The sequence below is a fragment of the Rutilus rutilus genome, assembly GCF_951802725.1.
Source record: "Rutilus rutilus genome assembly, chromosome: 3".
Taxonomy (NCBI): Eukaryota; Metazoa; Chordata; class Actinopteri; order Cypriniformes; family Leuciscidae; genus Rutilus; species Rutilus rutilus.
The window spans coordinates 25,530,937-25,545,684 of NC_140211.1; the positions used below are offsets into that span (position 1 = coordinate 25,530,937).

At 37.2% G+C, this 14,748-nt stretch overlaps 1 protein-coding gene across 8 annotated transcripts; it reads left to right on the top strand.

Annotated features, from left to right (window-relative positions):
* The first annotated feature begins 1,299 nt into the window (after nucleotides 1-1,299).
* aktip (akt interacting protein) lies at nucleotides 1,300-14,614 on the top strand. 8 transcript variants are annotated; one of them, XM_084405192.1, is made up of 11 exons: nucleotides 1,315-1,435; nucleotides 2,836-2,939; nucleotides 3,989-4,064; nucleotides 4,559-4,767; nucleotides 5,762-5,826; nucleotides 7,373-7,473; nucleotides 9,656-9,744; nucleotides 10,092-10,190; nucleotides 10,590-10,697; nucleotides 13,304-13,364; nucleotides 13,606-14,614. In XM_084405192.1, the coding sequence occupies exons 3-11, from the start codon at nucleotides 4,050-4,052 to the stop codon at nucleotides 13,711-13,713; spliced, it is 855 nt and encodes a 284-aa protein (XP_084261318.1). In that variant the 5' UTR covers nucleotides 1,315-1,435; nucleotides 2,836-2,939; nucleotides 3,989-4,049; the 3' UTR covers nucleotides 13,714-14,614. The 8 variants fall into 8 exon arrangements, with proteins under 8 accessions (XP_084261316.1, XP_084261318.1, XP_084261319.1 ...); XM_084405196.1 differs by having other exon boundaries at nucleotides 1,353-1,435; nucleotides 13,304-13,404; nucleotides 13,606-14,613; XM_084405195.1 differs by lacking the exon at nucleotides 1,315-1,435 and adding an exon at nucleotides 1,822-1,981 and having other exon boundaries at nucleotides 13,304-13,404; nucleotides 13,606-14,613.
* The last annotated feature ends 134 nt before the right edge of the window (nucleotides 14,615-14,748 follow it).

Here is a 14,748-nt window from a genome sequence, read left to right on the forward strand (position 1 = left end):
CTAAATGGAAGCACAAAAAGACAAAATAACATCTATGTGCTGAATTTTTGCTCTGTTGACCTCTCTCTGACAGACCTCATTATAGTTGAGCTCAGACATTACAACCCATGAGAGATAGTACCACACAAGTATTAAACTATTTCATAGCAGAATATATTAAAAAATGCATGAAGTTTGAAATCAGATTGTGCCAAATTATGTCATTGTCTAGGCTGTTAACATTATTAACACTTCCAGGTCAGGTAGGCCAGAGGGTATTAGCATTTGAGGCTGAGTGAAATCACCTTTTTCATGTCCAACATTTACATTTTAGAAATGCCACTGGGATCCAGTCAAAATCATTCTGTCAGTGAGTCAGTGACCTTGCTTTGTTTACTGGGCTGGCTGCATCAAGAAACCACAGGCCAATTACTTATATTAACAGACTGTGTTGAAAAACAAAATGGAATCAGATAATGAAACAATAATTAAGTCAATAATTAACTTCCATTTTCAGTCCAGGACAATGTAATTTCCCTCAATTAGGTAAATCGGTGAAGCGGTAAATTACTTTTTTCTTTTTTTCCTCTATGTTCCTCATAAATTATTATTAGGCATATCCCTCAAGAAATCAATCAATCAATCAAGCAGGTGCCAAATTTTACAGTGCAATTACTCCAGAAGTAAACAGGAAAACTCATAAGTTACTGCAGTAGGCCACCATGAAATTGTCTATAAAAAAATTGTGACCATGTAATGACAGAATCAATGACAGTTTTGCCAGAAGGACACGACTACTTTTCAAAGTAAAAGCCTAGTATGTGCCTATTTAGAGAGGACTAAATTAGGCAGTTATTTGGGGAGATTGTTGATTTACTTTAATTCTGAGTATTTGACTCCCTCTGTTGTCCTAAAGGGGGCATTGCAAAACCAGTCACATCTCTTGCCAACACCAATGTATGCTGAACATGTATCCTTCTTTGCTTTATTCTAAAACCCTGGATGTGGAAACTTTCTTATTTTTTTAGTAAGATAACTGATATTTCACCTGCAAAAGACGTGTAAAAGCGCAGGAATATTTGAAGTATAGTTTTATAAAACTAATATAAAGAAAACTATTAGACATCCTATAATTATAACAAGTAATGTATATTAAATGAAAGTAATGGTTAACTTTAAAAGGTTCACTGAGGCTCGTAATTAATTGACCTCTTATTATGTATTAATAAAGATACCCAGGGATATGTTTTATAAATTCACATTAAACCACGATTAAAGGGACCAATCCTAGCTTACTACCTTGGTCTGATATGATATACAGGGAAAAGCACCAATAGAATCTACCGTGCGTCTCTATAAGTCAATGACAACGCGAATCCATTCCGTGCAGTCAACTGGGAGGAGGGAGGATACTACGTGTTTTAAAAACGTGTGAAATGTCCTGAGTTTAAGCACGGTAAGTTTCTCAGAGTCCATTGTAAATGTAGAAATGTTTATGGAAGTTTAACGGAGATACGCAATGTATATACTGTAAGATCAATTTACAAATCGCGTCCGTTCATGCGCTCAGCTCACAACTCGAGGTAACAACACCGGAGGTATTTTGTCAGCTGATTTAAAACAACTTTCCGACACTTTGCGGCAGATGCTATTCCTAGACTTTAAATGATCTAAAATGATCGGTATGTACCTAATATTTGCTGTCTAAACGTTAACCTGGAGACATTTAACCTTGTGGATATCTGTATTTAATATTTGATAGGGTGAAGAGCTTGTCAATCACAATGAAATCCAATCACTGCCCCTCAGTTGTGTTTATGTCCCGCCTTTTCCTGTCAAGTTAGTTAGAGGTGTGTTCAGTATTTGTCGGAGATTATTCGCATAACAGTGTCGTCGGTGATCTGGTTAACGGTGCGGCATTAAAAAACACTCTCAAACTATTTCACATCTAGACAAGTTACTGTGTGAGATGTCTTCAACCAGGTGACAGTATTTGTCGCAGGTAAGTGGAAGCCCGTTTGTTACGGAGGTTTTGCTAAATGAAGGCTAGTCTAGTCCAGTTACCGTGTCAGTACCTTAAACCCTGCTTTAAAAACTGTGTTCTCACATAGAGAACACTTTATTAAACGTTAAAGTGTACATGTCATGAAACAAAGCTGTCTGCAGTGGGTGTCAGGTAAACATGAAGGCAATTGTCTTATGAGTCAGAGCTCTTGTTTCTAGTTAAGGCGGTTCTTCCTGTGTGCCAGGCGTTGACATCTGTCATGTTACAACTGAAATTTCACTCACCTTGGTTATAATTGTATATGTATTTTTAGTTTAGGTTAATGTTTGTTTCTTAAGACCCTGCTAGATCTGGCTCTAAGTCATAAGTGAAATAAGTAAACATTGTTTAATAAGAATAAATAAATACAACATTAAGTAATAAGTCTTAAAGTACTATAGGGAGTAAAAAAATGAGTAATGTAATTCTCTAAAGAATGTTTTACTCACATTTCTAATATTAATTGTTCACGGTATAAATTGGGTCATTATATCGCTGACTGTTAGGATGCTGGTCCCTTGCATGAGGATGATCATATTTGGGGGTCCATGGCATCTGATCTAAAAGATTGAAAACCCCCGCATTATACTGTAGCTCACTGAAGTTCTCACTAGCACCGGCAATAACATGGTTATTGGGGATTGGATTGCCACCAGCTGCCATACAGCATCAGGTTGCCCATTGTGTTCTTCAAATATTCAGGCTCTCATCAGCACTTTCTCTCTCTCTCTCTCTCTCTCTCTCTCTCTCTCTCTCTCTCTCTCTCTCTCTCTCTCTCTCTCTCTCTCTTTCTCTTTCTCTTTCTCTCACAGCGAATTCTTCGGATGCCACCAAAAAGTGGACAAGCATACACCCATCAAGAGCTCAATGAGTAATGAACCCATTCTGGAGCATGTCGACAAACGCTGGTCGTAAGGTAAAGTATGGCAGTCCTAAAAGTCTGAACAGGCTTTAAATTTAAGCCAGAACCTGGCCCGTACCTGAGAACGCTTGACTTGATCCTGCCTGACCCGACCGGTGCTGTTAAATTTGAGGCCTGAATCCGGCCCAAACCTGTCTGCCGTGTTGTGACCGAGAGAGTGCGTTTTAGTTTCATTTTTTCAAACCTGAACTGACCCAAAAATTTTACGTTTTTCGGGACCCGTCGATTTCGGGTCTTGTAGCAGAACTCTAGGCAGTCCACCTCTATGTCTTGTAAATGCCAGTACTTTTTACATGTGATGCAAATATATGAATTTAGTGGGCATATATATAAATATTTTATATATAAATATATTATTTCTTTTTTATAAATCTTGAGGTACTGCCTGACATTGTTATGCAGCATATCCCAATGTCCTTTACCTGAAGTTTATTGCACAGACTAAGAGGAATGGACTGGTTTACAACAGGTGACTTCAATAAGGAACTCACGTGGGAGGCTCAGGGTTTAAAGGTGATTTCACACAGATCAGCCTCTCTAAAGTCACAAGCTTTTGTGGTGGAGGAGGGTGTTTTTAGGCTAGTGGCTCACTCTCCTAAAAAAACATTGATTAGTTTTGAAGTTATGGTTGTTTTAAACTCTTGCTGAAGTCTGAGAATTGCAGTCAATTAATGCTTTTAACTTAGACAAGAAGTAACAGTTTGTTTGTTGCAAACTACAGAGGTGTTGTCGTCCTAACTTTGGTGTGGCGTGGCGTCGCAGCTGTCATAAAGACGTTAAATTCAGCTGTTTCTTAATAGATGCTGACTCATGACCCAACTGCTTTGTCTCATTGATTTATGGTAGACACTTAGACTAGCTGTTTGTAACTTCTTTGAGAGGTGTATTTTGACTGTATTCTATGATTATTCAGCTGTAACTTGTTGTCGTTGGCTTTATTAGAGGCTATGTGCTGTATCCGTTTGCTGTGTTAGTTTCCATTTAGCCCCTACTGCTTGTGAATTTCTGGTGTCTGATATTTACTTTCGTCTCTTGAATTATAGTGAGGCCCAGATGGAGTCTGCAGGGTTTTTTTTCTCTCTGTGCTAAGAGAAATTCTGCATAATGGATTCAAATAAGGTAAAATGTATTAGGCGAGTCTAACAGTGCTAGATCATGCTTATGGTAGATTAACGCATAATCATTAAGAAAAAAGAAAAATTAAGAAAAAAGAAACAAACTTTCAGAGGGTTCTCCAATTCTGAGTTCTGTGATATAGATTTATAGTGGGTGAATAGCATGACTTGACTTATCAAGATCACATTTCACTCAAATTCCAAAGAAAATTAAATATGATATTGTCTTTTTTTGTTGTTATAAAGCTCATTCTCTGATTCTAGTAACTGTTTTACAGTTAAAAAGTATAACTGCTTGTTTCATTAACTAGAACATTTACTGCAATGAAAATTGATGTCTTTGAAGAAATGGTCTAGAACAGTAGCGTTATTAGGCAGGTTGAGTACTAGAGAAATTTGCCCCTGGGAATTCCAAATGTTTAAAACATTAACACTTGCAAACAAAAGGAAAGAGTAAAAAAAACTATAAGTTTCATTTGTTGGTGCATGTGTGTGCAGAGATCTGACGCTGAAGAGCAGAGTGGTCCAGGGGAGCAGAGAGCCAGTCCAGCTCGTCCTTCGTTTGGTAAGAAACAGCTTCCCTCCATCCCGAAGAATGCCATCCCCATCACTAAAGCTGCCTCTCCGGCCTCCTCAACACAGTCTGCCAATGGCACCCACGCCTCGTACGGCCCTTTCTACCTGGAGTACTCGCTGCTTGCTGAGTTGTGAGTGATGCCCCGTTCTTATTCATTGACTTTCGTTGATAATTGTACATGACAAAGTTGTCACACCACAGCTCCATAAATAGAAAAATAAATTATTGCTTGTTCTCACCAAAAGTGACCTTCATTGGACAGACTTGCAGTACCTTTCAAAAGTTTGGAAACGTTACTTTTTTAAAAACGTTTTGGAAAGAAGTCTCTTATGCTCACCAAGGCTGCATTTATTTAATAAAAAATACAGTAAAAACAGTAATACTGAGAGAACAATTACTTTAAGTTGTAATAATATTTCAATTTGAATACATTTAAAAATGTCATTTGTTCCTATGATGACAAAGTTGAATTTCCAGCGTCATTACTCCAGTCTTTAGTGTCACATGATCCTTCAAAAATGTTTTTCAATGTTTTCAACGTTGATTGTAAAAATAATAATACGAAATGTTACTTGAGCACCAAATCAGCATGTTAGAAGGATTTCTGAAGGATCATGTGACACTGAAGACTGGAGTAATGATGCTGAAAATTCTGCTTTAACATTACAAGAATAAATTTCATTTTAAAATATATTCAAATAGGAAAGTTTATTTCTATTTTTATTTGTAATAATATTTTGCAATATTACTGTTTTTACTGTATTTTTGATGAAACCCTCGTTGAGGTTTTTGCCTGCTGGATGTGCACACTTTTTGTCTTCCAATTGTACAGGAGATCAGATCCACAGGCTTCCACTGGGTTTTGGGCAGTAATAGTTGTGACTTCTTAGTAGTGTTGATTTAAATGAAGCTGTGACTATAAAACATCCCAAAACATACCCAAGATAGAACAAGATTTTATGTTAATGTAACCTAACCATCTAAGAATATGCATCACACCGGTTATTCACATTTGTTATTCTGATTTTCCCTGGAGTTGTGTAGCAACATCTTTAGGTTATGCAATATTTAGATTTTTAGGTGTATTGTTGAAATGGACAATTGTGACCATGTCTCTGTTGCAGCACATTGGTGATCAAGCAGAAGCTCCCTGGTATCTATGTACAGCCTTCATACAGATCAGCACTGAGTAAGAATGTCTTCCTCCACTCTCACGCAGAATGCTGCATTCCATTCAACTCCAAAAGAATTTCCAACTTCCTGCCTGGAAAAGTGCAACAGAATGTGCAGTCAGTTAACTTCTACTTAGAACCTTGTGTGGAATTCTACAACTATGTCATGATGAGGATGCATTGACACGTGAATATGCTGGCGTGATTAATGATAAATGCACACATTCAAGGAAATAAAATGCAATATGTTCTCACGTGCAAAAAAAAAGCTAGGATTGGTGGAAATTTGTTTTTGAATGGAATGCAGAAAAAAAAAAAAGCTAGGATTGGTGGAAATTTGTTTTTGAATCTAAATGCAGTGTAAGTCATTGTGTTTTTTTATTTTATTTTTATTGCAGTTTTTGTATCAAATGGATAATGTGTGGAATAGGGATGTAAATTTTCACAAATTCCCATGATCGATCGTCATTTAAATTAACGATCAATTAATCGATTAATCGTTAGCCGTAATACTGCGATATGCGTCTACTGCAGTGGCTATGGCCAACAGCATGACAGAGTCTGCAAATGCTGCTCAAAACACTATGTTCCTCACCAAATCAATGAGACTGGTTATAAATATAAATAAAGGGCTAGTAGGATTGTAAAATGTTTCGATGTGATTGCTAATTAAATTAATTATTCAAATATAACTACTAATACAACGTGTCACCAACGCCTCGTATGCGCTTAGAATGTGTGACAGTTGTGGACGCGCTCTTCCTGGAACAACTGCATGCGCTGAATGAATCTGCTACCGTTAAACTGGAGCACTTTGCTAGCACATTATTTATCTAAAAGAAACGTATCCTATATGAGATTAATCAGATATATTCAAAATAAACATAATATTACAAATTATATCTGCACAAAATGACGCAAATTCATGCACAAGTGAAAGTTACGTGCCATTCATTCAGAACTACTCATGTTGTGGACGTACTGCTCTTCCTGGAGCAACGCGACACGGCAACTAAACCCAAATAATTCACAATGTTTTATTACAATAGTGTTCTCTTTATAATGTTATGTAATATTACAGTCCCAATAGTCATTATTAGTCGTGCACTGCCGTTTGAGCTGCGCGCGCTGAAGCTGACGATTTACTACAGAGTTAATTCTTAACCGAATGCATCCAATGCGAGATAAATCAGATATAGATAGGCATACACAAAATAAACAGTATTACAACTTACATTTGCACAAAACAAAAGGCTGCGAATGCACACGCAAACTTATAGTCATCATGAAGGTGTAAAATGGTCCCAAACATAAGTCCGGCGCGCTCGCTTTACATGTTTCGCGGTTGAGCAGCGCGCACGCGCATGAAGACCTGCTTAATCGATGATCGATAAGTTGTATCGATTAAATGTATTATCGACAATTAATCGATCGTCGATTAATCGTTGACATCCCTAGTGTGGAATTATTAATGTCCAATAACTGAGCTGAAGAGTTAAATTGATTGCTGTATTGCTGATTGGCTCTGTCAGATATACATCAATGTCTATTTTTTTGTTGCAGTGTGGTTTGGTGTGATTTTCATTCGACATGGCTTGTACCAAGATGGTGTTTTTAAGTTCACCGTCTACATTCCTGATAACTACCCAGATGGAGACTGTCCTGTAAGTACAGTATACACTTTACTATTTTTACTCTTTCCGCTGAATTTTTTGCCGTAACATGACCAGTGCACTGCTACTTGTGTTCATTCAATCCATGACTTGTTGTGATGTAGAGATGAAATGGTATGAAAATTACATATCATGGTTATAGTGATCAAAATGATCAATATTATGTGCTGGAAATGTTTAAAAAGTACTGATACACACAGTGAAATCATTTCACCAGGTTTTATATCAAAAGCTGACACACAACAAATAAAATTGGCAGCGCTGTGCACTTTATTTTCTTTTTTCTTTTTTAGATAAACATTAAAATATTAACATTACCAATGACAGACAGGTTTTAAGTTTACGAAAACATGTTTGTTGGTGACTTGTATCATAACATGTTGTCTACCAACATGTACTACATGTTTAAATAAAGTTTTGACAAAGTTTCATAAAATGATAAACCTCACATTTCAAACCATATATATATATATATTTTTTTTTTTTAAGAAAAGAGAAGATTAATTAGTTAATGATAAATGATTTTAGGCATTTCATCTGCTCTGTGAATAATTCTAGTTACCTTATACTGATTGTTTACATTTAAAATGCACATTAGATTATTTTCCATCAGCTGGTTACAATTTACAACATTTGCAATGTTATGTTTGTCATGTATAGGTCTGTAAAAACAACAACAACAACAACAACAAAAAACGTGGTGATAAACAGCTTTTCTATATAGTTTGGTTTCTAGAAAGACACCAGATTCCACCTCTGCAGGCTAATTTATTGCCTAAGCTAACCATAGTAAAGTCAGACCTTGCTGTAGTCTTTATTCATTGTTTTAATGGCAAATGGAATGTTGAAATGCTTCAATCTTAATTCTGTAACTGATGATGTGATGACATCAGGGTGTGTCTAGGAACAGAACATTACTGGCTGCCTTGGCTCTGAACAGGTTCAAGGAATGAAAACAAAAAACAGAAACAAACACAATTTTTACAGGAACAAACAAAAACAAAATCAAGTTTAACTGTTCTGAACAATTTAAAATTACTATTAACAACATAATGTTATTTCATCGTTCTGTTTAATATTTTAATTTGGCAGTCAACCAATCTTGAATTCAAATAGTACGACCTATGCAAATGTAACGTTGATACATCCAATGCGAGTGAAATGCCCTCGCTCAGCTGTCAAGTCATCTAAGGTAAGTCGCAGTAACAGTGTGCTAGCATTAGCTTTTGAATCTCGGTAGTTTTGAAAATGAATGGCAGGTAAAATCCAATGTGGTTGTGTGTGTTTTAAACCAGCAAAAATTGCAGGTTAGTGTTGAACCGCTACTATTCAGGAAATAAATACAAAAAAACTATTTTTTATTTATTTATTAAAGTTAGTAGCGTGGCTTTATGTATGGTCAGAAACTTGCGTGTTATATTATCAATATTTTCCAGCGAATGTTGGAGATTTGTTTTGTTGAGGCAGTAAGTGGATCGCATTACATTTATCAAGTTTATTGTAGCTATGTGGGCACTCCTGTCGTTTTTCCTGTCGTTTAATACACTTAGCCAAAATGTTGTGTTATAAAAGATGACGTGCTATGCACAGGCTGAATTGGATATGACTAGATGGCAAATACCAGACTAAGACCCTCTGCTCCTCAAATACATAAAACATTAGCCTTTACAAGCATCGTGTTTTTTTTAATAAAGAAAATGCTGTACTATTTAAAGAACAAAATGTGTGCAGCACTTAATTCACGATTGAGCCTGGTGGAGCTACTCTGAGGTTTTCCAGAGAGTTTGAGGATCCACTAGAGTTAGTAGTGTTGTGTCCCCCAGCCCCTTTTAGCCCTGCCCAACTTTATCAAGTCAGCAGAGGTGTGTTTTTTATTTATGTTTCAATTTCAATTTCTTCAATTTATTTATGTTTCTTATTCCAGGTTTGAAAAAGTCATATAAATGAATAAATACTTAAGTCATGGAAAGTCTATTGGATATAACAGAATATAGATAAGCTTATTCAGTAATCATGAATGTCGGGAAAAAATGATCCAGAGGGTTCCGAAACCTTTTGAACAATTAATTTTGGAGTTTTCACTATGGCCATATCTATTTGTCCTCTCAGTTTGCAGTCATCAGAAGAGCTAATATATTTTTCTTTTCTGTTGCATTTATGTGTGTTCTTTCAGAGGGTTGTCTTCGACACCCCAGTTTTCCACCCACTAGTGGACCCGGTCTCTGGCGAGCTGGATGTGAGAAGAGCTTTCACCAAATGGAGGTCTGTTTAAAAGGAAATGAAGCCCTGCTGTCATTTTCAATTGTTTAAAGTACTTCATTGGCATGATTGTCTACATATAAAATTTCTAAAGCATTATAGACAAAATAAGTAACGACAAGGAAAAAAAAAAACGAATTAACTAACTAATAAAATTTGTAATAAAATTAAAGTAAGGTGCTTACTTAGTAATGAATAAAAATAAGGTGAAAATTATATTTATATAGACATTTATCATTTTTGCCTTCATGGAGATGCCATAGTCTAAAGGGGCTCAAGGTTATTTGGGCAATTTTTTTTGTGACTATGGGGAAAGGATTTTATTTATGTATATTTCTCTGATTTTGCAGACGAAACCACAACCATATCTGGCAGGTTCTTATGTACGCCCGCACAATCTTCTATAAGATCAACACCATGGATCCGCTCAACCCAGAGGCTGCTGTGCTGTGAGTGGTGGATTCTGTATCATTTTTGTAGTCCCCACAGTTTGAACACTTCAGAGCACTAACACTTGTGACAGTCACTAGATAAGAGTGTCAGCCACTGAATTTGGTTCTGCTTTACAGTGAAATGAAGTTACCACAATCTCTCTTTCTTTCGTGTTTGGGCATTGCCTATGTTAGTCTGAGCTTATTTTGACTTCCTGTGCATCTGAAGACATATGGTGTTTACAAGCTTAGTCCAACCTCAGACTTGGCTTCACACTTCAAGATGAAAGCTTGTTTAGCTTTTTTCCCCCCTGCATTCATTTCCTCTTAGCTGTGCCTCCCAGTAGTTATAAGATTGTTTTGAAGTCCTGTACTTTTGACTGCTTTTACTTACTAATATCAATGCTGTCTGTGCAGGTATGAAAAAGACATCCAGCTCTACAAAAGCAAGGTGGTAGACAGTGTCAAGCTATGCAATAGTCACCTGTTCGATCAGCCCAAGATCGATGACCCTTATGCAATAAGGCAAGTACAACACTCAGATGTTGTGTTGTGGAGTTTTCCTCCATAATGATGGTCTCTTAGGCTATGTTTTTATTATTTGAGACAGATTTGATATTGTTGCGCACATATAAACAAAAAAATCTGCACAAGATATTTCACATCCGTTCAGAGCCTCTGTCAAATGTGGTTTCGGATGCATATCTGATATCTGGACATCTGACCTATGTCTAAATTGGAACTCCAAGCTACCACAAGGTGAGGGACAAAGCGAGGCTTTTCTTTGTTGTATTATGCAGCCAGCGTTCCTGTATGCGCTCGTTAAAACTCACTTGTTTTGAGGTGAAAACGTTATATACTCACCTAAAGGATTATTAGGAACACCATACTAATACTGTGTTTGACCCCCTTTCGCCTTCAGAACTGCCTTAATTCTACGTAGCATTGATTCAACAAGGTGCTGAAAGCATTCTTTAGAAATGTTGGCCCATATTGATAGGATAGCATCTGGAGATTTGTGGGATGCACATCCAGGGCATGAAGCTCCCGTTCCACCACATTCCAAAGATGCTCTATTGGGTTGAGATCTGGTGACTGTGGGGGCCATTTTAGTACAGTGAACTCATTGTCATGTTCAAGAAACCAATTTGAAATGATTCGAGCTTTGTGACATGGTGTATTATCCTGCTGGAAGTAGCCATCAGAGGATGGGTACATGGTGGTCATAAAGGGATGGACATGGTCAGAAACAATGCTCAGGTAGGCCGTGGCATTTAAACGATGCCCAATTGGCACTAAGGGGCCTAAAGTGTGCCAAGAAAACATCCCCCACACCATTACACCACCACTAACAGCCTGCACAGTGGTAACAAGGCATGATGGATCCATGTTCTCATTCTGTTTACGCCAAATTCTGACTCTACCATCTGAATGTCTCAAGAGAAATCGAGACTCATCAGACCAGGCAACATTTTTCCAGTCTTCAACTGTCCAATTTTGGTGAGCTCGTGCAAATTGTAGCCTCTTTTTCCTATTTGTAGTGGAGATGAGTGGTACCCGGTGGGGTCTTCTGCTGTTGTAGCCCATCCGCCTCAAGGTTGTGCGTGTTGTGGCTTCACAAATGCTTTGCTGCATACCTCGGTTGTAACGAGTGGTTATTTCAGTCAAAGTTGCTCTTCTATCAGCTTGAATCAGTCGGCCCATTCTCCTCTGACCTCTAGCATCAACAAGGCATTTTCGCCCACAGGACTGCCGCATACTGGATGTTTTTCCCTTTTCACACCATTCTTTGTAAAGCCTAGAAATGGTTGTGCGTGAAAATCCCAGTAACTGAGCAGATTATGAAATACTCAGACCGGCCCGTCTGGCACCAACAACCATGCCACGCTCAAAATTGCTTAAATCACCTTTCTTTCCCATTCTGACATTCAGTTTGGAGTTCAGGAGATTGTCTTGACCAGGACCACACCCCTAAATGCATTGAAGCAACTGCCATGTGATTGGTTGATTAGATAATTGCATTAATGAGAAATTGAACAGGTGTTCCTAATAATCCTTTAGGTGAGTGTATATATATAGGCAAGATATTGCGCACACACAGAAACTTGTTGTGAGACTCTGGCCCATGAATTTTTATACATAAAATAGCTTTGCTACTGAAAGCTAAATTATATTTTTCAGCAACAAGGTGATAACGTTTTTGATAGGGGTGACACCAGCTCAATTTTTTTTAGTTGACTAGTAGTCATTCATTTAAGCCATTAGTCAACTAATCACATGTTTATATTAATTTAACTATTTTAATATATACTGGGGGGCGAAATATATGCCTCGCACTCAAGCACACATAAAAGCTTGCCGCAAAGCACTGGCAAAATCAATGATTATGAATGTGTTGGTGAAAAAATAGCAAGGAGACATTTTAATTCTTTATTAATAAACTACTGTTTTCTGAGTCTGTGTCGGCTGCAAAGATTAAGTTGACGATGCTGACTCGCCATCTCCGCATTATAGTGAACCCATATTTCATATGGATTACATAATCAGAGAGTTTCTTTTTGATTTGAATGGTTTCATTTAAAAGTAGGCATTTCAAGCTTCCTATAAAAATATTTCTCACTCTAGTAGCCTATACGCTGAGTGTCGGTTAATTTTTGACGTACTCCAGTTCACGGAGAGCGAGACGGCAGAAATCGCATCCGGTGTTTTCTTTTTTTCGACTAGCCAACTAATACAAATTTGGTTGACTACGCCTCTTCTCGTCGACTAACGTTTAGTTGACTAATAGTGGGCAGCCCAAGATTTTGAAGCAATTAAACTCACAGCTGAAAAAAACTAAAGCGATCACTACCAATGGAATTTATTCTAGTTTGTACAGGGATTCATGTAAAAGCAGATATCAGATATGAGTCATGTCTTAAGTGAGTGTAAAAAGGGCTAGACATTTTTTTGGGGATATGGTCAAAAGATCTAATAAGCCTTGCAGTGCAATTGCAGCCGTACTGTTTGAAACCTGAAGTCATTCGTGAAAGTTTGTGTTCAGTGAGGTTAAAAGTTCAGCATTGAGTCATCAGACTGGACCTCATCTCATTTGTTTTTCTGTATCTAATATTTGCGTTTTCTCTCTGCAGCTTCTCTCCGTGGAATCCAGCGGTGCATGAAGAGGCAAAAGAGAAGATGTTTGCACATAAAGTGAGTGTGTGACGCTCCCCTGACTGCTCCTCACAACCAAGTAAAAGCTGGCTTCTTCCTGGTATCTAATGCATGCCTCATTTTAATTCAGTAGCTTGTGTGTGTGTGGAACACTATATCCGCTCATATATCCTGTTGTCTTGTTCTACGTACTAGTGGATTGGTTAAAATGTGAATTATTGTGAAAATATGAATTACAGCCTCTGTGTTTGTGACCAATGGCCTTTTCTTGTTGTTATAGCGGCGACCAGATGATTATAACAAAGGATTGCCGGTGTCTGGGCTGTCTTGGGTGAAGCCTGGTTCCACTCAGCCTTTCAGCAAAGAAGACAACCCCCTTCAGACGTGAATCTTCAGTGCTTCTGTCTGTCCACCAGGAGGGGCGCTATGCTACTGTGGCTGCGCCGAACCACATGTATAGAATTCTGATGCAGTTCTATGAACTTCATCTTCATTTGCAAAACCCTTGCTCAGCTTTAAAAGAAAATCATTTTAAACTGCTTTAATGGGTTCAGAACTATAGACATGTTCCCAGTATAGAACTAAAGACCCCACTCGTTCATTTCAATGCTGAGGCTTGAACGCACAGATGGCACAGAGATGGTTCTAGCCAATAATGTTACTTGCACATGTTTTCAGGCACAACAAACCACCTCACTTATTTGTGTAGGTGATGATCTTCTAAATGATGAACTTGGTTTTCTAACAAATAATTTGATAGATTTGATAGTTTCCTTTGGTTTTCCTTTCCCCACAAACTTGGTTAGTCTTAATGTGAAACGTACACTAGCAGACTGGGACAGAATGCTTTTTTCTCTTTTTTTGCGTCTTGATGTATTTGGGTTGAGGGTTTTTTTGTGTGTGTGTAATATCCTGTGTATGAAACGGTTTTAATGTAAAATACAGAGCAAGACTATTCAGTAAGACTAAGTTAATCCCTTTTTTTTTTTTTTTTGTAATTCACTTTTATTGTGTCCTAATGGTTTGATCTAAATGGGTTTGATGTGTAAATAGTGGAGCAGTTCAATTAAATGAATGGCCTCAATAACAGAGTCCATAGCTCATTTATTTATCTAGAAATTTACGATGGTTGACATTTTTTAGATGATTATTATTTTTATTTTTTGGCTGTTTTACAATGCTTTTCTTTCTTTTTTGTCTATTTTGGGCAGTTTCAGTAAGAATACTGATGTAAATTTTTTTTTTTTTTTTTTTTATCTGTTAAAAGCCAATAAATGCATTAAGAATGAAACTGGTCTGATGTTGTATTTAGTGGGAATACATTTTAGTGTTGATATTTGCAATAAAATTTCCTCCATTTATGGAGAATACATTATAAATCAAGATAATATAATTTAGTTCTGCATGGATCACACATTTGCTG

Bases quoted from the DNA above. Each gene is read 5' to 3' on its own strand.
- aktip (XM_084405190.1), top strand. From the start codon at position 2,898: ATGAACCCATTCTGGAGCATGTCGACAAACGCTGGTCGTAAG. The intron at 7,474-9,655 runs GTAAGTACAGTA...GTGTTCTTTCAG, and splicing joins ACCCAGATGGAGACTGTCCT to AGGGTTGTCTTCGACACCCC. The intron at 13,365-13,605 runs GTGAGTGTGTGA...TTGTTGTTATAG, and splicing joins AGAAGATGTTTGCACATAAA to CGGCGACCAGATGATTATAA.